Below are 26,290 nucleotides of genomic sequence, written 5' to 3'. Positions count from 1 at the left end.
CAGCCAGCTCCTGACCCAGCACCACACCATGCCCCAGTATGCCCACAGGGACACCCACCCAGCTGTCCCTCTTCTGCCCTCGTTGCACCCTCCCCTCAGGGTGAAGCTGAGGGCCCCGCCGTGCTCACCTCGCTTTGCCAAGGGATGGGTACAGAGCCCGTGGAGAACTTGGAGTAGAAGTCGTCGTCTGTGTGGTCCAGGTTGACGCCCTTCACGGTGGAGAACTGCTCGATGTCCAGCACGTCCTTGCAGTACACAGCCCGGGGCTGGGAGGGCAGGGCGCTGGTCACCAGGAGCCCTGCCTGTGGCTCTGGTGGGCCCAGCCAGGCCCGGAGGGTTTTGATGGAGAGCAGCGGGGGTCTCCCAGGGCCACCCCCGCCCCGGGAACCCGGGCTGCCCTTCGCTCAGAGGGGCCAAGGGGCCCCCAGCTGGGGTGACAAGAGCTCAGGGCCCCTTCCTGCCATCACTGCCCCACACAGTATGCAACGGGGCAATGTCCCAGGAGGACCTCCCTGGCCCTTCTCGCATCGGAGGCCAGTCAGGGGTGGTAGGTCAGCACACAGGCTCGGCAGCCACACAGACCTGGGCTGGGGTCCCAGCTGTAGTGCTTAGGTGCTTTGTTAAAGTTACATATCTCCTGGAGGCCTCAGTTTCCTCACCTGCAAAATGGGGCAGTCAAGGCACCAGGCCATGGGGCTGTCGTCAGTGGTGCTATGGCCCCGGCGCCGTAACCATAGTGATCTCTTTCATCTCACTCATCTACCAAACATGCTCTGGGGCAGCCGTGTGGGGACTCACAGAGACAAACCCGGGCCCTGCCCTCTGGGTATTCGAGGTCAGTGGGGGAGGCCTCCCAGGGGCTCTGGGAGCCTGGGATTCTGGAGATGAGGACTTCATAGAGGTGATGATGCCAGGGTGGGTACAGAGACCCCCAGACCGGGCGACGCCCTGCTACAGGAAGACGGGGGCCACCCCTTGCCCACAGGTCTCAGCCTCTGACCCGGGGCCCAGCACAGATGTTTAGTGAAGGCGAAGGTCATAAACCAATGCACAGGCTCAGCCTAGGCTGGGGAGGCTACTTACATCTGGAATAAAGGGAGGGTCCAACATCCCGGCTTCTAAGCGCTTGAAATTCATGTTCCTGAAGAAGGGGTGTCTCTTGACCTCTGCTGCCCCTTCCTCCTGGCAGCCCAGCCTCTGCTTTGCATCTTTGGTGAGCAGCTGTGACAGGAGAGCCCCATGAGGACTTGCCTGGGGGGCTTTTCCTCCTGCCCAGAGGCCCGAGGGGCAGAGGGGCTTCGGAGAGCTTGTGGTCACCTCCCTTTCACACGAGTGTTCCTGAGCCCTCCCGAACGTCCCTCCTCTCTCCTCCGCAGTGCCTGCGCCACCCCAGGTACCCAGCGGACACTGCCTGCTCAGGCCTCGATTCAGGGTGGCCTCCTGAGCCACAGTGTGCCTTGTGATCCCATGTTCCCAGCATGCTCAGATGCCTGGAACCCCCAGGAGAGCAGGAATCCTGTCTGTTTCTCCAACCCAGCATGCACTAATGTTTGTTGAGCTGGTGTTAACTCTTCTGCTCCAGGTAAGCTACAAAGGGCAAGGGCTGGTCAGTAGGTTCTTTCATTCATTTACTCCGTTCATAAGTACATTGTAGACTTGTACCCAGTAGGTTCCGAGAGAGGATGCTAAGGGTCTGGCCTCAGAAAATTCTTGTTCAGAGGACCCATCAAGGCAATGCAGATATGACACCATGGTGGCAGAGGAACAAGAACTGGCTGCCAGCTGAGGGAGGTGTCCTGGGGAAGGGGCGTCTGAGACAGGCTTTCAAAGGTGGGAGCAGGCATCGGAGGGACCTGCGGCATCGTGAGCAGGGCGGCAGGGACACTCAGGGCGTGTTTGGGGAACACCTGTCTTTGAGTCTGAGTGAAGGATGAGGGAGGTGGGTCAGGGGAAGGGGACTGGTTGGGGAGAGTGATGGACGGTCCTGCAGGGCAGGTCCAGAGGTAGGATTTTAATACAGGTGTAGTGGGGAGACAAGGATGGTTGGGGTAGAGGACTGTCCTCTTCACAACCAAAAGGCAGGATGGTTAATAGGAGAGGAAGGGGCTGCAGGAGCAGAGACAGCTGGATGGGAGGAAGGTGTGAATGAAAGAGGGGAAGGGGGGAAGGGGAGGGGCAGGCCCCGGCTGAAGGTGGGGCAGGGCCGCCACGTGACCGCAGGGCATCAGTCCCTCCCCACAGTCCCAGTGTCCCTACCCCACTGAGCACTGCACCATATACGCAGCTGGAATCTACTAAGTGTCTGCTTTGAGACTAAAATCAAAGTGGGTGGTCTGCACCTTGGAGGGAGTCCAGCCCTTTCCTTTACCAATACCCTGGTGCCCTCTGCATGTGCTCATTTAATACACATTTATGGCTGCCCTGAGAGCCAGCGGGCAGGGGGGCCTCCTGGGGCCCAGAGTCTGGAGGGGAGGCTTGCTGGGACTGCCCACCCCCCCAAAACTAAGGAATGAAAGATGGCAGTGGGGCAAGCACCAGGTCACAGCCTTGAAGGGACTAAGCCATGAGATAGCCACTCACAATGTCACCCTTTGGTCCACCGACCACCCAAGAGTGTTTTGCCCATTGGGCTGGTGGCTCGGAGCCTCAGCTGCTCTTCTCCTGGGGCTTTGCTCTGCTCTGAGTAATCCCAAGAGGCTGCAGACCCCAAAGCCTGCAGGGGCTGGCCAGACAGATGGCACAAGTGAGAGCAATAAGGTGAGGGGTAGGCTGGGCTGGGTGGGCCGTGCCAGGATGCCCGTCAGCTCCTGCCAGGCAGGGATGCTGGCCAGTGTCCAGGGCTTCTGCTTTTTTTGAGAAGCCAGAAAATCCAGGTTTTTACGTGAATTTGCCCCATTTAAAAATCTTGGCAAGTAACCCACTATTCACCTCTCTCTAAGACACTGTGCAGGCTGAAATAAACACCCACCTACATGCTGCCTGTCTGCAACCTAGGCATCAGGTAGAAAGTTTACACATGTAATATCAGTATAAACCAGAAGTGAGAGGGAGAGATGGTGTGAGCTGAGGTGGATGGGGCAGGCAGAGAGGGCTTCCTGGAGGAGGAAGACTAGCAATGGGCTGGAAGGACCGATGAGACTGAGAGGGCTACAGGGCCAGTGGGGAAGAACCAGTGCTGGGACTCAGCAGGGGCCTGAGAAAGGTGGGGGCTGAGGTCTGGGCCTAGGTACGACTGGACCCAGGGGACAAGGCAATGAGATGCATGCATTTCTGGACACCAGGGGCAGTGGAGAGGGTCTTGTGGCTGCCAAGATGGAATGAGGGACAGAATCTGGGGACCAGGGACCAGCTTCCTTGCTGTTTGTAGAGAGACCTTCCTCGGCAGGTGGGGCTGGAGCTGCCCCGGGCCTCCATGGTCTCCTTACGGTCAGGCCCTGCTGTGTCCTGAGCTGGCGTCCCTTGGTGGTGGCAGCCTGGCTGCCAGACCAGATGGGCTGTGGTTAAGGGCTCAGAGGAAGCCCAAGACCAGAATTCCAAGACCCCAGGGTAAGGAGGCAGAGGAAGGCCAGAGAGCTCCAAAGGTTCTTCTAGCTGAGAGAGACAGGGGACCTTGGTTTGACACGTACACCTACGGACCCAGGTCTGCCTGGAGCCCCAGGCTCAGATGCCACCTTTCCTTCAGTGGCCACCAGGGGACAGCAGAGGAACAGCAGTGCCCCCGGTCCTGGGGCCACAAAGCCGGGCGCCAAAGCCGATGACTGTGGGCAGGGAGGGGGCGCTCTGTGCCTCTCTGTCCTCTCAGCACATCCCATGCTGCTGCTGGGCGTTTCTCAAGACCTGCTTCTCTGAATTCCCTGACCTGGGACATTTGGTGATGCTCTGACCTCCTTCTTCCCTTGTCCAGTTAGCTCCCTCTGGACAGATACCTGACTGTGACATAACCAAGTATCCTTGGCACCCCCCAGCCCCCGGTTGTCAATCATCCCTAGGACCCCACATTTCCACGTACCTGCCTTTTGCTGCCCTGCTCCTCTTGACCCCCGACCCCAGCTCTGGCTGCCGTGACTACCTGTTTTCTCGGAGGTCCCCCAGCTACAGGCTGGCCCAGGCCTGTGGTCCGGGCGTGTGTTTGCTTGTGTACACACCACACCTCCCTCACTGTCTCTCACACATGCCAATGGCAGATCTATGGTTCCTCTTCCTTTGGAAGTGGTCAGATGGCAGCTCTAGCCCAAATCCTTCTTCCCATGCCTCTGTGACGTCAGACCGAGGCTGATAAGAGGAAGTGGTCAGGCAGCAGGCGGACGGCTCCAGGAGGGTGGCCTTCTGGGGGTAGGAACTATGCCAGATGGTTTCTGGGCCCCTAGCAGTGCAGCCTCAGGTTTTCTAGAAGCAGAAACTCCGCTACTTCTCATCAGCTCTCCGGGCCTGCCCTTCTCTGCGCTCTAGCCTGGTTTACGCTCATGATTCAGATCCTGAGGGTCCGCCGGCCTGTCCGCTGCTCCAGGTGCAGCATGCTGCAGGGAGAGGAAGGGGATCTGTGGATCCCCGGTGCCCAGAGCCAAGCGCTCAGGCCCCTCCTGTCCCCGAGTGGCTGGTATAAGAGGGCAGCTGCCTGCAGTGGAGGTGCTAGCACAGCTGGGCTAGCACCAGAGGGAGGAGGGCCCTGGGGGGCACAGGTGGGCCTTGGGAGCCTACGAGCCAGGCAGGAAAGGAAGCTGGCCCACCTGGGCTGAGAGGAAGGACCGCGGTCCAGGGTCGGACTCTCTCCAGCTCCACTTTTGTTTTGCGGTACGCGGGCCTCTCACCGCTGTGGCCTCTCCCGTTGCGGAGCACAGGCTCCGGACGCGCAGGCTCAGCGGCCATGGCTCACGGGCCCAGCCGCTCCACGGCATGTGGGACCTTCCCGGACCGGGGCATGAACCCATGTCCCCTGCATCGGCAGGCGGACTCTCAACCACTGTGCCACCAGGGAAGCCCCCACTTTTTTTTTTCTTTAAGATTTTTTTTTGATGTGGACCATTTCTGAAGTCTTCATTGAATTTGTTACAACATTGTTTCTGTTTCATGTTTTGGTTTTCTGGCCGCGAGGCATGTGGGATCCTAGCTCCCTGACCAGGGATCGAACCCGCACCCCCTGCATCGGCAGGCAAAGTCTTAACCACTGGACCGCCAGGGAAGTCCCCCAGCTCCACTTTTGACGGCTCCTGTCACTCCTTCCTCTATCTGGCTTCCAGCCCCCCAGTCTGGCCCCATCCACCCAGCCTGTCTAAAGGTCATTCCCCGAGTGCGCCCTGCCTGTGGCCGGGTCAAGTTCGCTATCCATGGATGCTGTCACGCAGGGCCCCAGCAAGTGTGACCAACATTCCATATAGTGGGTGGAAAACTCGAGTATAAGATGTTCGAAGACTGAAACTATCACCACCTACAGCCCCGGCCTCAAGCCAGCACCCAGGGGTCCAGAGCTGGAGAGACAGCAGGAGGCCCAAGGTCAAGGGTAGGGGCTGCCTGGATCCCTCTGCATCTTGGGGGCGAGCCAGGATCAGCCCCTTTCTCCCCATGCTGGCTTCCCCCACAGAGCTGGACATGAGGGTGTCTCCCATTGTCACGCAGCCCCCTCCCTTATCACAGAGCCGCCCTGCTCCACCCCAGGCTCCCTCCTGGAAGCCTTCACTGCCCGCCCCAGTCCACAGCCTGCTCCTCCAGCCTGGTGGCTTCATCGCCCACACCCTAGCGTGCCCCGACCCTGTCCCCTTCAGCCCATTTGCTGTTCTCGGCTAAGGGCCGGGAGGGGAGCCAGCACTGGACACCAGACCCGGGGCAGCGTCTGGCTCACCGGGAGCTCACCATTTTGCAGATGCACTTGGCCTCCTCGGAGAACTTGTGCGAATATACCTCCTCGGTCTCCAGGACCCGGCGGTCCACCTCCTCCCTCTTCACCTTCTCCTTGCGGCCGCGGAAGGGCGACTGGCCCTCGATCATCTCGTAGATGAGGCAGCCCAGACCCCAGTAGTCAGGGCTCAGGCCGTACCTCTGGTTGTTCAGGACCTCTGGAGCTGGGGGCAGAGCAGGGAAGCGAGGAGAGGTGAGAGACAGCTGGTGGCAGGTCAGAGCCCGGGCAGATGGGGCCAGGACTGCGATGTCAACGGGGCCTCGGGACGTCCTGCAGCCAGGAGTGATGCTGCTGCTCACAGAAGGCCTGGAGCTTGATGGCTCAGACCTCTTCCCGCTGCCAACCCTGGCCCACCACCTGCTGTAAATACCACCTCTTCCTGGGAGCCTGCCCTGGTTGCTCTTTGCTGTGCTCCCAGGACTCTGACTGTGGCTTCAGAAGCCTGACCACAGTGGATGGAAACAACCTGTTCCCTTGATGTCTCCCCCACTAGACTGTGAGCCACCTTATTTCCTGCTGTGCCCGGTAACAGGTACGACGCCTGACACACAGTAGGTGCGGCACACATATTTGTTTCAATGAATGGTGTGTCCACCCAAGTAAAACTATTTTAAATTTAGCTGGAATTCAAATAGCTCCTCTAACATTTTGATAAAATGAATTATAGATTCACCATAGAAATGCAAAAAAGATAGTTTCAGGTCATCAGGCAGGCCACATTCATCCAGGGAGGCAAATGCATCCACACACGTGCTTGTATGCACACAACACTATGTGCTGTGCAGACACTCTGTGCAAGAGGAGAAGACACAGATGCACAGGCAGACACACAAAGGTGCACAGATGGACCTATCTATCCATCACCCATCTATCATGCATCCACCCATTTATCTATCCACCCATCCATCCATCTATCCACCCATTTATTAACCCACCCATCCATCCATCATCCATCCATCTGTCATCTATCTGTCTATTTATCTACCTACCTGTCATCTGTCCATCCACCCCTCAGCATTCACATGGGTATACATACCCCCAACATACACACAGACACACACACCCCAGAGGTCCTCCAATGTCGTGCAACCTGAAAAGGACCCTCGAGCACCAGAGACCAAGTCTAGAACCCTAAGCATGTGTCGCTGGCAACAGCCCGGTAGAGGAAAACAAGGTTCCCACACCCCCAGAGCTTTCAGGAGTCCTCTACCTCCTGGTGTGAGTGGGCTTATGAGTGGGAGGTGTGCAGAAGGAAGCCCAGGGAATATCCCTTATTGGAAGGAGCATTCCAGGGGTCGGTGTAGCTCTGGGGCTCTTCCCCGTAGCTCCCGGGATGATGGTCTCAGAGAAGGCTCAGGGGATGCAGCGCAGGGAGCCCGAGGCTGGTCTCTCCTTAGAATGGTACTTGTGACACAGTAGGTGGGGTGCTCCTCTCCTTTCTGGACCCTTCCTAATGATCTCCCCCCTCTCGAGGTCACCCTGAAAGGCTGTCTGCCAACTCAGCAGACCCCTACTCCGCCCACCCCCAGGCAGCGCTGTTTGTCAGCTCTGCCACTGACCTTGGGAGGGGCTTGCCCTCCCAAGAGATGTAGCTGGGGCTAGGGGTGGGAGCTGCAGAGCTCAGTGAAGTCAAGTTGCGCCCTGGTGCCCCAATGCTCCCTGAACCCTGGCTAAGACCTCCCACCTCCCAGCATGACTACTTCTAGTTGCACAAAGAGGCCAGTGGCTCTGAGGGTGGGGCTTGGTGAGAGGCCGCGCCTACACTTACCCATGTAGCCGACAGTGCCCACCCGGCCGCGGATCAGGTCTCCCTCCGGGATCTTCACAGCTAGGCCCAGGTCCGAGATCCTAATGTGGCCTGAGGGAGGACAACAGAGTCAATAGGTCCCTGGGATGGTCATGTGGACATCTGGTCTACCCTGGGCAGGGCCCCAGACTTGCCATGGGCCCCTGGCATTTCATCTGTCCTAGAAAGAGTGGTACCGAACCTGCCATGGCAGGGTGACTGCAGATCCTTGGGAGAGTCCAGGTGTCAGAGGACAGGGGTAAAGTATTACTTTTTAGGAGAAAAACTTAACGATGAAAAGGATGCCTGGATTTGGTTAGACGATCGCAGACCTGCCTCATAAAATGCCCTAATGGGCTTCTTGGAAGGCTGATGTCACAAAGTTTAAAATGCCTTGGCCTGATTCTGGTATTGCTTCATGGGAAAATGTAAGAGTCTCCTGACATTTTGCAACAATTTGCTTAAGGGGAAAAATCATAAAGCAATTTGGGAAGCAACTCCCTGTGCTGCCTTGTTGGTCTTTGGGGGTTGTTTTCTCCCTTTGGAGACACTGCCTCCCAGGCTTAGCAGAGACTGTGGGGAGGCATTGGAGCTCCTGGACCAGGACCGACCCCCAAAGGCAGAGACAACGTGGTACTGAGAGCTCGCCTCAGTGCTGTCTCTCCTAGTGGCCCAGCTGGCAGGGTCGTGGCCTCATCTGACCCTGCAGGGAGGAACACTACCCTCCTTCCCAGCCTGGACCTCAGCAAGGCCCAACGCCAGAGACCCCGCTAGGCTGCAGCTGAGTGGATTCCCCTGGCTCAGTGGCCCCTGACAAAGGCAGGAACGGTAGGGGACAGGGGAGAGAGCACACATATTCCAGCCATTGGGCAACAAATCAGTGGTGGGCACAGTTCTGGAACCAGCAAAAACCCCTGCGGGCACTGGGCACATCCAAAGAGGGGCAGTGGGCCCTGAGCCCTCTGCCTGCTCCGCCACACGACAGTATCACAATCAAACCTCTTCGCTTGGTCACGAACAACCTCCCTCCCTCCCTCCCTCTCTCTCTCCCATCAGCCTGGGGCTGCCTGATGTCTGGGGCATGCTGGCAGGGAGAACTGGTTTCTGGTCTCAACTCCCCACTGATATTGCTGGGTGAGTGACCTTGGCAGCTTGGCTCCTCTGAGCCTCAATCTTATCATCTGTAAAATGGGCACAGGGGTGTCGGCCCTGCCCCCTCTGTAGAGATGAGAAGATCTAGTTAGATAGAAGATGTGACAACCCTTTCCCAGGCATGAGAGGCTGAACAGTCATGAGGGGCTACTGTGGTGGCTCCTCTTATCCATGCATGTGTGCGCAAACACACAAGAAAATAACAATGGTGATAGACAAGTAATAACGCCCAACACATTTATAGCTGGCTATAGTTGATAAAACAACTTCTCCTCAAGCTATCTTGTCAGAATCTCACCACCACCCTCCACCATCTGAAGCAGGCAGGGCAGGACCCACTGTTTCTATTTCACAAACAAGGAAGATGAGGTGCAGGGAAGCTGTGTGAGAGTTAAGTACTGGCCCAGAGTTTCTGGAATTCTCGACTCCTCATTCACTGCTCGCTCTCTCCCTCTCGGCTGAGCCACACTGCTTCTTTGCCGGGTGGGAGCTTTGTCCATGCCCTCTGCCCTCCCGTGGACCCCGGGTCAGTGTCTCTGAGTCTCCGCTGGGGGAACCCCTGCTCCCTTTGGGTTGCGACGCTCACCTCAGCTGCAGAGCAGAAGGATCCCCGGGCCGCTGCCTGACTTACCGTAATCGTCTAACAGGATATTTTCAGGTTTCAAATCTCTGAAAGGGAAAGATCACCAGCAAGTGAGTGTGGCTGTTCTGGGAGGCAAGGGCACACCAGCATCTGGGTGGAACCCCTTGGGCCAACCCGGCCTGAGTGTTTCCTTCCCGACTCTGGGCTCAGGAGGTCTGGTCTCTCTCTGGGTCAAGACAATCTTGTGCTAACTTCTCTCCCTCCAGTAATTTAAAACAAATGCTGCTTTTTGCCATAGGTGCCTTCCTGACCCCGGAGAGTGACTGAAAAGGAAGTTAGGCAAAGGCTAGTCCTGGCACCTGTCCACACACTGATGGCCCCAGGGCTAAGAACACTTCTGGCTGGAGTGGTGACAGACTCCTCCAGGCCCGAGAAGACCCTGAGGTCTCCGGATGCCTTGAAGGCAGAGCAGGGTCTGGGAATGAAAGAAGAGAAGTTATTGAGGACAAAGAACCAGCCGCAGAATTGGGGCAGAGGACTGTAAGGGAGAGAACGGTAACCTCCAGGACAAACACCCCCTTGGGGAGGGGGCCCCCAGGAGCCTGGCACATCTCCCAGCTCCAGCTGAGCCACAGCCTGGGAGACAGCACCGCCAGAAGGCACGGCTGTAGACGCAGCCACCTCCTCCTGTCCCTAACATCTCTCTTCTCTTTGATGAAATGATCGTGCTCATGTGAAAGGGAACCTCTCCACTCCCACTGGGGGGGGGGGGGCGGGAGGCAGCAGAAGTGTCTGTTTTTATTTTAATTAATTAATTAATTAATTAATTAATTTTGGGCCGCATTGGGTCTTCGTTGTGCTGCGCGCAGGCTTTCTCTAGTTGCGGCGAGTGCGGGCTACTCTTCGTTGTGGTGCACGGGCCACTCATTGCGGTGGCTTCTCTTGTTGCGGAGCACGGGCTCTAGAGCGCAGGCTCAGTAGCTGTGGTGCACGGGCTTAGTTGCTCCGCGGCATGTGGGATCTTCCCGGACCAGGGCTCGAACCCGTGTCCCCTGCATTGGCAGGTGGATTCTTAACCACTGCGCCACCAGGGAAGCCCTGGTTTTATTAATAAACGGTTTTCTCCACGAGTTAAAGAATAACTCAGTTAAGCCATCGGGCAGACGATACATGGCATCTAGATCGAGGATTCGGTTCTCCACCAACTGGCTTTGTTCATCAAACGGAGGGCAGCTCTCCTCATGGGGAGCAGTTCCTGTGCCCAAATCCAGTGGTGCAGTGTCACAAAGTGATAACTGGTGTTTGCATGTAGTTACTTATTACGACATACTTTTGTTGCTGTTGTTAACTTGCATGCTTTTGGTGTGTTAACCATTCCAAATAGGGGCAGGAGTCATCACTGCAATTAATCAGCCCCCACCGACCACCGGGTCGGAAAGACAGCTGGCTAGTGGGCACAAACCCACACCCCCAGAGAGGCTCTGGCAAGTGGTCGGGGTCGGGGAGGCACCATGGTTCCCTTCCTCCATAGAAGAAGGGCTAGAATTTGGAGGGATGCCTTTTTTCTTTTTTTAAGAGAAAAGCAATCAAGTGGAGGATTCTTTTTTCAACCCTCAGGGAAAATTTTCTGACTCTCTTCCCACTTGAATGAAAACAAAACAAAAGCATAAATTGGGAGATGGTGTGGGGGGAAGGGCATGTCATCAAGACCATTCCTCTTGCTTTCAAAACCGTCTCGGGCTCCCAAGATAATCTCCGACAAGAGCCCCATGGCAAAGGTCTTCAAACTGGGGTGTGTGTCCCCAGCGGCTGGGGGGCGGGGGTCCCCCACGTGCTGGTGGCTTCAGTTGACAGAAGAAGAGCAGGTTCCTCCCCACTCCTAAATGTGACTATGGCTCTGGAGCCAGTCACCATAGATCCCAATTAGAGGTGGGATCTAGTAATAATAATTATAAGGTCAACTCAACAGAATATATTATCTTAACACTTAGAGCCTTATGGTCAAAGGAAATTTTAAAAAAATCTTACATACATCCACATATTTCAGAGTGGAATGCTAATCGATAACTTTAATGCAAAAAAAATATTACATTATAATAACTATTCTGTCGGGGTGGAGGGGAGTAGAGAAGAAAATGATAGAAAACTCCTCACCATTAAGGAGCTTTCATGCACTTTTTTAGCTGCACGATGGTGGAAATCAATTGCTACAGCAATCAGATTCCACTGGATACCTTTAGAAATGTGATGCCACTTTAGCTCCATTTCAAAATATCAATATTAGCCACTCTTTTAACATATGATGGACAATTTTAGACGTCTACTTAAAATGTATGAGGGCACACAGATTTTCAAAATTCTGTGAGGAGGCCTGTGAGAAGAGTCTGAGGGCCACTGCGCACAGAACCTGGACACCTGGTCCTAAAAAGCTGGATGGTGTGGGAGGGAACGGGGTCCATTCTGATGCCTGCTGCGGTGGTGATCCTACTAAAGTCTTCCTGGGGTTTGTTCCAGATCAGGCCACCAGGCTCCACTGAGCTTCGCAGGCACTGGTTGGGAAGGGAACAGTGGCCCAACCTCATCAACTCTTGAGGGAACACTTGGCCTCCCTCCCTTACTCGGTTCCTGGGCAGGAGCCTGTCTGACTCAAGGGCAATGCCCGGGCCTCGACTCCCAGGGTGGGGTCGAGCGTCCAGTCCAGGGCATGGAAGGGTCAGCCTCACCTGCTCAGACTCAGATGGGGGGACCGGGTTGCAGGGCGGTGGGAGGGGAGCCCGCTCACCTGTAGACGATGTTCTCACGGTGGAGGTCTTCCAGGCCGCACAGGATCTCTGCCGCATAGAACAGGGCACGCTCCTCCTCGAAGCCCGGGTTCCCCATGTTGTAGATGTGGAACTTCAGGTCCCCCCCGTTCATGATGGTCAGTACCAAGCACAGCGCATCCTTGGTCTCGTAGGCGTAGGCCAGGTTGACCTGGGAGCACAAGACAGCCCTGCGGTGGGGTTCCGGGGACCCTCTGACCACGTCCACTCCTCCTCCCGGGCCTTGAAGCTGGGCGGGAGGGCTAGGGTGCAGGAGCTGCAGCAGCTTCACGCCACCCCCTGCGCCCTGACAGCCTCCTGGTGCCCCTGCCGCTGCCCCTCCATCAGATTCAGTGGTTCTAGGTGAGGGGGCAAAGCTGGAAGGGGAAGGCCAGCACCTTTCAGGGGTCCCAACAGGACGGTGTCTGCGTTTTTACGTCACAAAAGCATGTGTGTGCATCAGGTGGTTAAAACTTCTGCCCCCTTTGGGTATCACCTCGTAAAGCCCAGCCCACTCTGGGGGATGACAGCAGCACCACGTGGATGGCGTGGCCCGCCCTCACGCAGAGCTGGTGGGAGTGAAACTGGGGGCCGTGCACACACCCTCTGACACAGCAATTCCTCCACTAGGAGTCCATCCCACGGACACCCTCACAGAAATATGCCAAAGGGATGCTGAAGGATGGACACGGTAGCCTTATTTGTTGCGGTGGCTTCAAAACCAGGAACAACTTCTATCGTGGGGACTGGCTGCACAGGTCGTGGCCTAGCTCTTCCCTGTGCATCTGGGGAATGGTGCACAGCTTTAAAAAAGAGGTGCAGCTGTTGGTCTGTTGTAGGAAAAGTTCTACAATTTAAGGGGGAAAACACTGCAGCCTAAGATTTGTAGTAAGATCGCGTTGGCTAAAAGTAATAAAATCTGTACATGAATCAAACATGTCTGGAATGGTTACTTAGAGAGGGAGGCCTTTATGTTTACTTTGCGCCCATCTGTGCTGTTTGACTTTTTACCGGAGCATATATTATTTTTTACAATAACAAGTGGCAGTGACACTGAGAGCTGGCCAAATACCCAAGTCCTCCTCCACATTTCCCAGCCTCCCCTGCGGTTGGCTGGTCCCTGGCCATGACTGGTTCTGGCTGAGGACTGTGGGTGGAAGTGAGGGGTGTCACTGCAGCCGAGGCAGTGCAGAGCCCCCAGCACTCACTCTCCACACTCCCGGGAAGGGTGTGGCTGGAAGATGAAGGAAGGTGGTCTGATCTGATGGGATTTGGGGTGAGAAAAAGGACAGCCTTTGCCATTTTCAGCTACTTCAAGTTGGGGTTGATTTGTTACCGCAGCAGAGCCTAGCCTGGATGCAGTAACACACGAATATAAACCAGATGGGCCTCTCTAGGATCCTGACACTTCGGTCTCCTGTGATGAAACCAGCCTACAGGGGTCTGTGGAAACAAAGCTCCTTGGCTGGGCCCCGCGTGGGCCTCTTTCGTCCACGGAGGCGCTCAGAGAAGCCTGGTCTCACGCCCAGAGGGGAGCCAGGCTAGCTTGGTGACCACTGTCAGCCCCAGCTGACCCCTAGGTGCCTCGTGATGGAGGGAGTGTCGGGCTCCTTTCTGCAGCCCCCCCCCCCCACTGCATCCCATGCCCTGGGGGATGGGGACCTGTCACACTTAAGGGACAGAAGTCCCAGTCACCAGGAGGGGGCCTGTCCCTGGGGCCCTGACACTCACCACAAACCGACTGTTGACCTTCTCCAGGATCTGCTTCTCATTCAGCGCCATGGACTCCCCTTTCCGCTTTTTGATCCTCTTCTTCTCCAGGCGCTTGCAGGCATACATTTTACCCGTGGCCCGAACCTGGCAGGCACAGACCTGAGGGGCAAGAAAGAAGCCAAGGGCACACAGCACGTGAAACAGGGCCAGTGTGAAGCTCCCTCAAGGCCAGGATGCTGTGTCTCTGGGGCTTGGAGGATGCCTGGCCGTGGACCCACTGCTCCCAGGGCCCTGCCCTTGAGATCTGGCTTTGGTGGCACCTTAGGCAAATCCTAGCCCTTGGAGGTGCAGGATCAGCCATTTACACCAATGTTTAGATGGCTGGCTGAGGCCTAAAGAACTGTTCCTCTCTCGGGGGCAACTAGATTTTCTCTGTCCCAAGCTTCTAGCCAGATGTAGCCATTGATAACTGGGGACTTTCAAGCACCAGCTGCTGGTAGGAGAGGCTTGTTTCGGGGGGCAGTGATGGGAGACCCCTGCGAACCCTGACTGTATAATTCAGAGGAATGGAAACCAAGGCATTTGGGTCTGGTCTTAGTTCTGCCCCTATTCAGCTGTGTGACCTTGCCTGGGTCACCTAACCATTGTGAACTTCAGCTTTCCTCATCTCTAAAGTGGGAATAACAAGGCTTGGGAAGATCAAATTAAGTACAACAGCGCATACTAACAGCATGGTGTGGCCAGGATGCTTAAGCCCCTCACGCCCTCCCTTCTCCCTCCAAACACAATCAAGAGTGCCCATTTCTCCTCTCCAGACTTGACTCCTGCCTGAGGCTGGCTCCAGCTCAGCTGCCCTGCCACAGACACCCTCCTTCCTCACCTCAGACACAGCAGACCTTCTCAAGGCCCCGGCCTCACCCTCCTTCTCCATCGGGGGCGCATGACCAAGCCATTCGCTCGGAAGCCACGCTTAGAACACTTCAGGCCAAGCCCGAAGGGACAGAAAAGGTGACAAGAGTCCAGAAACTTTTCATGAATACGTGGATATTCACTTACCTCCCCAAAGCCCCCTTTTCCTAGTACTCGGTACTGCCTGAAAGTGTTTTTGGTTACCGGTTGCCTGGAAAAAAGCAAAAATCCAACATGAGACTTGTAGTATTAAGATGCAGAATCCAGAAGAAATAGACAAGGGCAGCATTGAAAAGAACCAGTGCCAGGCACAAACGGCCAGACCAGGCCCCGGGGACCCCCTGGAACCATCACTGCAGACAGGACCCTCGAGGACTTGCTCTGGGGCTGGGGTTGGGTGTTCAGATTCCAGGCTGCCGCCCTCAGGACTGCACAGGGAGGGAAGAGCTGAGCGGAGGCTGTTTTACCACACTTTCCCTGTGGTTCCCCTCTCTCTCCCAAATGCAAATCATGCGGCTAAACTCAGGAGGAAGCTGTGTCCTCAGTGCAGGGAGAGGGGAGGGGGCCAGGAGCCACAGAGGCTTGGTGTCCCACGGAGGCCACAAAGGAAACTGCAGCCCTCCCTCCCACACCTGCAGGCAGGACGGCAGGAGGGCAGGACAGCTGCACCTCCCGTCCTGGGGCGCCCGAGCTATTCCTTCCTGCAGACTTGCCCCGGGAAGACCCGGCCTCCTGTGGGCAGAGTCTGCTGGTCCCCAGGTCCAGTCTGGTTACTCTCTCACGGCGGTTCCCAGGCTTCCCGCCACCGAGGGCGCTGTGTTATATGTAACCCCCCTGAGCCCCAGAACACGAGAAGATCCTGTCTGCCAAAAGCCGTATTTATGACTAATCTTTTTGTGTCTCCCGACTCCCCATTTTAATTAGCCAAAGCCATTCTTTAAAAAATATTTATTTTTGGCTGCGTTGGGTCTTCACTGCTGCGCACGGGCTTTCTCTAGTTGCGGCGAGCAGGGGGCTACTCTTCGTTGTGGTGCGTGGGCTTCTCTCGTTGCAGAGCATGGGCTCTAGGCGCGTGGGCTTCAGTAGTTGTGGCACGCGGGCTCAGTAGTTGTGGCTTGCGGGCTCTAGATTGCAGGCTCAGTAGTTATGGCGTATGGGCTTAGTTGTTCCGCGGCATGTGGGATCTTTCCCGACCAGGGCTCGAACCTGTGTCCTCTGCATTGGCAGGCAGATTCTCAACCACTGCGCCACCAGGGAAGTCCCACCAAAGCCATTTATAATGTCTAATGAGACAAGCCTCTGATCGGGAGCCAAGGATGGGACTTGTGGGGTAAATAAATAAATGGCCATTTAGTTGCCGCAAAGGACTCCACCTTGCAGACAGTGTGTGCTTTTTCATCACTGGCCTGTTTGGCTAAGGAAAATCAGGTTTTCCCCCTCTTCTTTTCGGCTTTAGTGAGGTATAATTGACAAAGGGTGTACAACTTGATGTTTTGATATATGTATACATTGTGAAATGATTACCCAATCAAGCTAATTAACATTCTGTCACCTCACAAAATTAACATTCCCCCCTCCCTCCCTTTTTTCCGTACTTTCTTCCTTCCTTCCTTTCTTCCAAGAACACTTAAGATCTACCCACTTAGCAAATTTTAAGTAAATAATACAGTACCGTTAACTACTGTCCCCATGTTGTAAAGGAGATCCCCAGAGCTTATTCATCTTGCATAACTGAAACCTTGTGCCCTGGACCAACATCTCCCATTTCTCCAAGCCCTCCCCACCCCTGACAGCCACCACTCTGCTCTCTACTTCTATGGGTCTGAATATCTTAGATCCCACATGTAAGTGAGGTCATGCAGTACTCGTTTTTTGTGTCTGGCTTATTTCACTTTAGCACAACGACCTCCAGGTCCATCCACGTTGTCATAAATGGCAGGACTTCCTTCTTTTTTAGGCTGAGTAATGGTCCATTTATAAACGTTAAATATTTTACTCCTACATTCATTGCAGAATTATTCACAATAGCCAAGACATGGAAACAACCTAAATGTTCATCAGTTGATTCATGGATAAGAACAAGCAGCTTTTACGACGTTAAAATTGGTTCTTGGCTCTCTAGGACTATTTTTTTTTTTTGTGGTACGCGGGCCTCTCACTGTTGTGGCCTCTCCTGTTGCGGAGCACAGGTTCCAGACATGCAGGGCCAGCGGCCATGGCTCACGGGCCTAGCCGCTCTGCGGCATGTGGGATCTTCCCGGACCGGGGCACGAACCCGTGTCCCCTGCATCGGCAGGAGGACTCTCAACCACTGCTCCACCAGGGAAGCCCCTCTAGGACTATTTTTGAGCATCCCCCAACCCCACCCCAAGAGTCTTAACCAGGGCGGGGATTGGTGTGAGACTGAATTGGGCCAAAGAACTGGTTTTGCTCGAGAAAGAGCAGTGAGCCTCTGGTCGCCCAGCAGCTGTTGAATGAATCTTCCGTGGAAACTCTTCTCGCTGCTGGGTCCTGAAGAGGATTTGGGATTCACGAGAAATCACAGCTTCGGCACCACTCTGTTCTCTTAGGACAGCCCTGAAACCTCCGGAGCACTCCCTGGCACGCCTGTCTCGAATTCATGTGCTGTGACTCACTCTCTCTTCTCCGGTGTTTCTTTAGGAAGTGGGGCGCAGGCTGTCCCTGGGCAGAACTCCCCCTTGCTCTGCATCTTACACATGAGTAGCCGGCCTAGAGCAAACCTGCCATGCGCCTGCATCTGCCATGTGGCCCTGGGAAGCGTTTCTTCCAGCTGCCCTCGAAACCACATGAAGGCGTCCAGGCCTAACAGTTTACGATACGTGGAGAACAAACAGTCGGTCGACATTACCACAGAGCTCCTCTGCTGGGGGAAATGAGTGTAATACAATTTCCGAGGAATTTCTTGGTTAACCTTGGGAGGGAAAAAAAATCCTTTTAATATTTCAACAGTACAGCACCAACAGGCCATGATCTTTTTAGCAAGAAAAAAAAGGGAGCGGGGGGGAAGGCGGGGTGCTGTCAGTCACTTAGGGCATTTCTAGGCCAGGGTCCTGCCCTGCTGGCTTCAACAGCTTAACGCCCTCAAAAGGGCATAACTTCTTTGAAGTCAGCATGCAGATTTTAAAAGTCCATTTCTCCATCTCATGTGTTTGGTACTGACAAGTAAAGTGAAAGCCAGTGGCCACAGCTAAAGGCTTCCACTGGAACAGGAGTGCTGGGTGGGCTAAGAGTGAAGGACTTGAGTGAGGGACCTGGGCTTCAGGCTCCACCCTTGCCAGGCCATTGCTGTGTGACCCAGGGCCAACCCATCAACCTCTCTGAGCCTTGCATCTTCAGTAAAAGGGTATATGCATCTGAAGGCTTTTTGTAAGGTGCTGAGTGTCAGATGTCATTATTAGAACTCTTGGGATAAAGGACACAGCCCCTTCTGGGGGTCTCTATGGTAACACTCCCCATTGCTTGAAGCAGCTTACACATAGACTCATGCAGTCCTCACACCAGCCTCAGGAGGTGAGACTATTACTGCCCTCATGCTGCAGACGAGAACGCCCAGGTTTTGAGAGGTGAAATGAGACGCCCAAGCTCATGGCTGGTAAGTAGCTGGGTTGGGAGTGGAGTCCAGGAGGCCTGCTGCAGAGCCCACTTTCGGTGTCCTGACTCTGCCACCCCGGGAAGGTGGGGTAGTGTTACACAGCCCAGGGCTCCAGAGTGGCAGGTGGGGCAAGATAAATACCTCCCCACCAGACTGTCCTCCGCCAGGGTCAGCTGCTCCCTCCAATATCAGAAGGGGGAGGAGACGGCAATGGTGATGCCAATGTGCTCAGTGACGACTCATCCCGACAATTACATTCAGCAGTTTACTTCCCAAGGCCCAAAGGCTGGCTTTGTTGATGTGTGTGGTGCTATCTCACCTCACCCTCACCCCATGCCTATAAGGCAGGCAGTGTTATTATCCCCACATTACAGGTGAGGAAACCAAGATGTGGAGAGCATCCCTCCCCCAGCCCCTGGGGAGGAGGCAGAGCTGGGACTCAGACCCAGGCTGTGGGCCCCTGGTGGCCCACGCTTGGCTTTTCCATCTCCTGGAGGCATGACGTGCACGGGCAAGGCGGCCAGTGCCAGGCAGTGCACCAACAGAGAAGACCGTCCACTGTTCTGTCACCCCCATGGGTCAGGGTGGAGAGAGACGTCCCCCAGAGGCTACAGGGCAGGGTGTTTCCTCAGGGCTTCCTGAAGTGGGCAGGGAGTGCTGTGAATTCGGCTTTTCGGGGGTTCATGTCCCACAGGTATGTGTCCTAAGCGTCTGCAGGGGACTTGGCCAGCACAGATGCCGATATACATGCAGGAGCAGAAGGGCTCCTTGCTTTCTGACCACGGCCCAGATACCCAGATGGCAGTGAGTGCCAGGCCCCTGGGGCACAGGAACCTTGGGCAGTGGGAGGGGAAACCCCCACCCTCACCTACCAGCTAACCCAGCATGGATTTAATGTAAGCATTGCCCTCTCCTGCAAATCCTGGGACGCTGTGGTGGGCAGAGCACCACTCTGGGGGTCCTGGGCCAGGGTCCCCTCCTTGGCTGCACTAATCCCTGCCGGGTGACCCAGCAAGCCACATCCTCCCTGCCTCTCCTTCCTTGTCAGTCACACGGAGGTCACCTCTGCCCGGCCAAGTCATCACCGTGTGTGTGAGAGCGCTTTGCAGAGAATAAGGTGGCAAATGAAACACATGAAAAGATGCTCGGTCTCACCCATGATTAGAGGTGAAGAGATAAACAAGAAGGAAACCCGTCTCTCATGCACGAAGAAGAGTGTTGCTGAATCTGAGGACAAGCGAGCGCCCGGGCACTGGCAGGACTGGGAATCGGGCGCAGTTTGGGAGGGTGATCTAGCAGTCCCTCACAGCGGAAAACCTTGCCCCTGGAATTCCTCTGCTAGGAATTTCTTTCTTTCTTTCTTTTTTTTTTTTTCTTTTGTGGCCACGCTGAGTGGCTTGAGGGATCTTAGTTCCCCGACCAGGGCTTGAACCCAGACCCCAGCAGTGAAAGTACCGAGTTCTAACCACTGGACCGCCAGGGAATTCCCATCTGCTAGGAATTTCTATGGATGTATTTGCAAAAATAAAGATGTATGTACAAAGTCATTCACTACTTCGGGAAAGCTGCACACAAAATTGAGGGAAACCTCCATGTCCATCGATAGGGGGCTGGGTTACATGAGGGATGTGCAAATCTTTCTAAGAATATGGCAGCTCCCATCATCGGATGAATGGATAAAGAAGATGTGGCACATATATACAATGGAATATTACTCAGCCATAAAAAGAAACGAAATTGAGCTACTTGTAATGAGGTGGATAGACCTATAGAGTCTGTCATACAGAGTGAAGTAAGTCAGAAAGAGAAAAGACAAATACCGTATGCTAACACATAGATATGGAATTTAAGGAAAAAAACAATGTCATGAAGAACCTAGGGGTAAGACAGGAATAAAGACACAGACCTACTGGAGAACGGACTTGAGGATATGGGGAGGGGGAAGGGTGAGCTGTGACAAAGCGGGAGAGAGGCATGGACATATATACACTACCATACGTAAGGTAGATAGCTAGTGGGAAGCAGCCGCATGGCCCAGGGATATCGGCTCGGTGCTTTGTGACCGCCTGGAGGGGTGGGATAGGGAGGGTGGGAGGGAGGGAGAAGCAAGAGGGAAGAGACATGGGAACATATGTATATGTATAACTGATTCACTTTGTTATAAAGCAGAAACTAACACACCGTTGTAAAGCAATTATACCCCAATAAAGATGTAAAAAAAAAAAAAAAAAAAGAATATGGCAGCTCTTTATTTGCCGGCAGAGAAAGAATTCCCAAAGACGGTGACCCCAAAAAGTAAGAACAAGAGGCTGAGTGTATGCGTGTGTCTGCATGAGCGTGTGTGTGTGTGATGTTAACAGGCATACAGCATTTCTAGAACACACGAGAACTTAATTAACAGGCAGAGAACGCTGAATTTTTTCTGAACCATGGGCCCATGGGAGGTAACAGACTTCTATAGGACTTAGGTGAAAAACCAATACCCCCCCCCGCGCACACACACACACACACATGCACACACACACACTGGCACACACTCGTGTGTGTGTGTGTGTGTGTGTGTGTGTGTGTGTGTGTGTGTGTGTCGGGGGGCTGTGCCCAGGGAGCACTCACCTTTCCAACCACTTCCACTGGAGAAACCGATCAAAATACATGCCGTCCAGGTACTCGTGGAAGGGTTCTCCCCTCAGGTAGTCGTGGACAGACCTAGCTCAGAGGGAACAAACACATGAACGTTTTACAACCCTGACCTTGGAGCAGGTAGGCAGAGCCATAACCAACAGATTATAGCCGGGCCTCATCCACTTCCAGACTTTGGAAATGCAAATACACAGGGGCCTCCAACAGATGCAGCAGGAGTGGAGAGAGGCTCCACCATTCTACAAAGGTTGTTTGAGATTGACTGACCCTGCAAACCTTTAGTAAGTAGTTGCCTTGGGGGTTTGCTCTAGTTCTGGGATACAGCAGGGAGCATGATGGGGGACACACACGGCAAATAACAAACAAATAAACGACCCCAGGGGCATGTTATCGTGAATTGGGGTAAGCGAGGTCCCGAGGGGTGTCAGGGAGATCTCTCTGAAGAAGGGACAGGAGCTGAGATGAGAACAGAGGAATATTTAACTATGTGCAATGGAGGGATCGGGTGTCTTGGGAAGGGGCATAGGGGCGCAGGCCCTAGATTTGGTTGGGACCAGTGAAGCCCCTGGGAGGTTTTCAACCCTGCAGCAGAATTTACTGGTCACCTGCTGTGGGCCAGGCTCTAGGCCAGGCCCTGGAGGGCTCTGAACTGGACTTCGTCCCTTAAAAAAGCGGCCACGCTGACCAATCGAGCCCAGACACTTGGGACCTGGGGAAGGGAGGCGACACGCAGAGCTGGGGCTCGTTGGAGGCTGTACCCTGCCAAACCTGAGAACAGGGGCTGGCGTCGGGGGCCAGGACGGCCACTCCCTCAAGGTCAGGGGGCAGCCCAGGGACCTCACCCGCCGTCAGAGCTGACCCTCGGACATCTCCAGGAGGGCAGCAACCAGGCTTGTTTCTGCTCACGGTGGGCCCTCTCCAGCACCTGCCACAGGGCTGGGCCCCACGTTGGTGCCCCTGAATGTCCCAGCTCTTCCCATGGTGAGCGCATGGGGCGCTGGCAATAAGCCGTGGAGGCAGGACTGGGTTCTTGCTCGCAAGGCCTCCCCCACGCAGCATCGTGCCAGGCACATAGCAGGCGCTCAACTAATGTCTGGGGTGCAGAGTCTGAACACAGTGCAGTCATGCCAGCTGCGATCTTGGCACGTACGTATGTTCGTGCAGCTGCACGTCAGCCTACAGGGAGGGTGCGTGTGTGGGCGCAGGAACGGGTGTGAGCCTAGCTGCTTAAGCCTTCATGGCAAGTGTGCGCGCGATGATGGCGCTTAATTGGTGCACGGCTCGCCCCACACCCACTGACTTGTCTCACGTCCCATTATGGTTGCCGTATAGCCTGCAACAAGGTGATGGGGTGTGGCTGAGAGGGCAGCCTGCAGCCCAGCTCCTGCAGCAGCGCTGGGGGGTGGCAGTGATGGGGGCAGGAGTGGGCGTGGGGGGGACCTGGGAAGGATTTCCAAACCACCCAGACTGGGTCAGACCCGTGCACATTCCTCTGTCTCCACAGCCTGGAGAGCTACTTGCTTTCGACACCATCTGAAGCAGATGTTCTCTTTGGACTTGGCACCCTGGTATCTTTTCCCTTTATGAGAAGTGTACAAGCGCTGGGTGGCTTGGCTGGGCCCTCAGGCACTGAAGACCTGCCCCGGGTGCCCAGCGCTCAGGTGGAAGCTAGAGGCAGCCCCTTGCCGGGTGACTGTGTGGCAGCCCGAGGGGAGGTGGAGGGGCCTGACACCCCGGGCCGGGAAGCAGGGAGGGAGGCCGGCGGCCGGAGCACTTACTGCACACAGGCAGAAAAGAGTTCTTTGCAGGGTTTCTGAAGGAGCTTCTCCTCCGTCTGGGAGACCAGGTCCCGGTCAACTTGGGCGATGAAAATTGGGGACTGCAGGGAGGAAGAGGAGAGGAGGTATTAGTGAGGGAGGGGGCAGGGCGCCGGGCGGCCTCGGGGGACCCTCCTACCCGCACCTGGTCCTGGGCCCCTGCACCGTGGTAGGCGGTCTGGCAAGGTGGCTGGGCTGGAAGGTGGTGAACCAGCCGGGACTCAGGGTCAGATTTCGGGCTCTGCCACGGACACCGCGTGTGACCTCGTAAGGCTACGTGGCTCCTCTGAGCCCCGCTCTGCAGAACATGGACCACGACATCCCCGCGTCCTGGACTGCGGTCAGAACCGAGTGGGAGGTGTGAGCCTCAGTGTAGGGAGCCCCTCGGAGCTGCCCCAGTCCCTTAGCCACTGGGGTGGGGGCTGCGTCCCCAGAGGGCAGACGTGAGACGGCCCCCTGCCTGGCCTCGAGGCCATGTGTGAAAGGGTCTGGAGTAGGCAAAGGGGCAGGTGGACGGACGGCTCAGCGGCGAGGGGAGGGATGTGACACCGGCACGGCCTTGGCGTTGGTAGGTCTGCGTGCCACTCCCACATCTGCCGCTGTAGCTCTGGGACCCTGGTCTTGGTACAGCCTGGCTGTTATCAGGAGGATGGTCAGTAATAATTGTTCCTCCAGGAATGAATCAATGAAGCCTTTGGGTCAAGCATTTGGCCCGGATCCTGGCAGGTAGCAGAAAGCGTGCAATAGATGTCAGCACTGTCATTTCGTTCTCCTTCCAGTTAAGCTGCCTGGCCTGAATGTTTCAAGTTTGAAGGGACGGTTCCAAGAGGTTCCGGTCCTACCCAGGAGCAGCAGCCCCCTTGGGAAGGTGCGGAGACAGCCAGAGGCAGCCCGGCCACCCCTTCCCCTCCCCCCTTCATTCACTGTCTGCCGGCTCTTTACTCACCAGGTGGGTCTTTAATCGACTACAGGGATAACAGAGAAAACTGCCAGGAGTGGGCTCCAAAGCACAGGATGTAGACACATCTTTCTCCCCCTAAAGATGCTGAAATCTGAAAGGCTTGCTTTCTCTTCCCAGCTCTTGAACTGTAACTTGGGGGCTGATTAAGCCCACTGGGTGGTATCTCTGGGGGGTTTGATTCTGGGGCTGGAGGGGGTGCCCACAGCAGCCTGGCATGGCTCTGGTGAATGAAATCTCCCCAGTGTTCTGAATGCCCCCATTCCTGAGTTCTTTCCTTCTTCCTTTCTCCCCTAGCCTGGTCCTCTCCTCTCTGGTCCTCTCTGCAGGCTTTCACCTAGCCCCTGAGCGGGGGAGGCCTCAGGTGTGTGTGTTGGGGGCGGCCGCTGTGCCAGTATATGCCGCCTGCACACCCAAGCGCAGGCAAAGCCCGTTACACGACCCCGCAGACTCAGAGCGCGTCTCCCCAGGGCTGCTGTCGCCAATCCTGGGTGGCAGCACCTTCGCCCCACCTTCCATCCCACTTTGCCCTGGACCATCCCCCTCTCCCCACACTAAAAACTCAATGAACGAGGGCTTCCCTGGTGGCACAGGGGTTGAGAGTCCGCCTGCCGATGCAGGGGACGCGGGTTCGTGCCCCGGTCCGGGAAGATCCCACATGCCGCGGAGCGGATGGGCCCGTGAGCCATGGCCGCGGAGCCTGCGCGTCCGGAGCCTGTGCTCCGCAACGGGAGAGGCCACAGCAGTGAGAGGCCCGCGTACCGCAAAACAACAACAACAACAACAACAGCAACAACAACAAAAAAACTCAATGAACGAGACATCAGAAGAGCAACAAGTAGAGCGCTGGCTTCTGGAGCAACTGCTGCGCGTTTTGCAGAAAGGATGCTCACTGCTGGGGAAGAAGTCCCGAGCTCTGCTCTGCCCTCTGCCCTTGGCCATTTCATGCCTCCATCTCCTCCTCTGTAACAGGAGGGAACAGCTCCAGAGATGCCCTACAGGCCCTTCAAGATTTGACAACTGGGGGCTGGTCACTTTTGCTTCTGAGACTTGGGGAACTTGCTTCGAATCCTGGCAGCTGTCTCTTGGGGATCAATGATTCCAGGCTACTTCAAAGCAATCAAATATTAGGACAAGCCACCGAGGCCATGGGTAAACTGGCTTCAGGAAGAGACCTGACGGCTGGGGCAGTTTTGGTTTGAAGGGCCCCGTGCCTGGCACAGAATTGGTGCCCAGCATATATTTGTTAGTAAGCAAGATGAAACACAGTGTGCCAGGGTGTGGCCTTAACCCTGCCGTGAGTCAGCAAAGCGCAGAGATGCTGGGTGGGCGTGCCATGGGGAGAAACAGAACCATTTCTGGGACCTCAGAAAGGCACCCGAGTTGCCACCTGTATGCACTCAGACGCACACTTTGTCATGGAGTTCAGCCAGGGAGGACCCACCCTCACGCGCAGTGGCCCGGCCTGGTGTTGAGTACATGCACGGGGAGGGGTGTTAAAATGTGAAGCCAGGGTGGTCCTTGACCTCAAAGCACTTTTTCTCCAGTAAGACATAAATAAGGTCGTATCCACACAGAAAGGTTCCTTTGCCTCTCTTGGCTACAGGTGATGTATAAAATGAGCTGGATGGATGGAACTCAATGGCTCTCAAACTTTTTTATCAGCAAATTTCTTTTCTCCTCCACCAAATGAAATGTTTCTATAGGCCCAATATTTAAAACCAATATAAGTAATATAATGGGTAGCAACGGTTTCCATCTATTGAGGCCAACACATTCTTTCATTCAGTCTTCCTTCTGGCTCTGTGAGGTGGGTACTATTATGATGTTCATTTCACAGATGAGGAAACTGAGGTTCAGCAAGGTTAAGACATTTGCCCAAGGTCACCCAGCCAACAAGCGGCAGAGAGGGGATTTACACCAGGTTGGGTGGGTCTAGAGTAAGTACGGTTGGAGGTGGTGGGGTGTCTGGGCCACCTGTGCTGCCGTCACCCACCCCCATCTCCCAGGAGTCCCCTGAGGTGTGACCTAGCTGTGGGCTGACCTGGCACCAAGACCCTCCAGCAGAGGCAGATAGAACTTATATAGGAGATTTTGCAGCTCAGGGCAGTGAGCCACTGGGCTCAGAGAGAGGGGGGGATCACTGCTGGGGGGCAGGGGTCACCTGGGAAACCTTCCCAGAGGATGGGGTCAGAGGCAAAGCAGAACACATGGCCTCAGACCACCCACCCCTTCTGGGCCCTCCCATCAGCCAGCGGGGCTCCCTGTCAGCCACACTTCTAAGCAGATGGGAGGGGCTTCCAGGGTCTGGGGGCGGCCCAGCTGTGCATGAAGTCGCAGCACTCTCTCTCCTCGGGGCTGGCTGGCAGGAGGGCTCTGGGGAAGCTGCCCACACTCAAAGTCCTGAGGGGAGTCAATAACGCGT

General features: G+C 55.5%; 1 protein-coding gene across 4 annotated transcripts in view; it reads right to left on the bottom strand.

Moving 5' to 3' along the window:
- GRK5 (G protein-coupled receptor kinase 5) overlaps positions 1 to 26,290 on the bottom strand; it is a 223,427-nt gene that overhangs the window by 7,875 nt on the left and 189,262 nt on the right. For all 4 annotated transcript variants that reach the window (XR_003796962.1, XM_029244703.1, XM_029244702.1 and 1 more), the window contains 10 exons: positions 22,869 to 22,969; positions 21,064 to 21,156; positions 14,985 to 15,048; positions 13,947 to 14,087; positions 12,197 to 12,387; positions 9,463 to 9,500; positions 7,662 to 7,751; positions 5,848 to 6,056; positions 1,084 to 1,221; positions 129 to 266 (listed from right to left, as the gene is read on the bottom strand). Coding sequence is in view for 3 of the 4 variants with exons in the window: in XM_029244703.1 (XP_029100536.1) it covers positions 129 to 266; positions 1,084 to 1,221; positions 5,848 to 6,056; positions 7,662 to 7,751; positions 9,463 to 9,500; positions 12,197 to 12,387; positions 13,947 to 14,087; positions 14,985 to 15,048; positions 21,064 to 21,156; positions 22,869 to 22,969 (1,203 nt within the window). In the remaining variant the exon portion in view is untranslated. The remainder of the gene's footprint in view (positions 1 to 128; positions 267 to 1,083; positions 1,222 to 5,847; positions 6,057 to 7,661; positions 7,752 to 9,462; positions 9,501 to 12,196; positions 12,388 to 13,946; positions 14,088 to 14,984; positions 15,049 to 21,063; positions 21,157 to 22,868; positions 22,970 to 26,290) is intronic.

This window comes from Monodon monoceros, unplaced genomic scaffold (genome assembly GCF_005190385.1).
Source record: "Monodon monoceros isolate NGI ecotype Baffin Bay Population unplaced genomic scaffold, NGI_Narwhal_1 Super_Scaffold_4, whole genome shotgun sequence".
NCBI lineage: Eukaryota > Metazoa > Chordata > Mammalia > Artiodactyla > Monodontidae > Monodon > Monodon monoceros.
The sequence above is the reverse complement of the archived record's forward strand: the minus strand, read 5'-3'. Positions and strand labels throughout refer to the sequence as shown.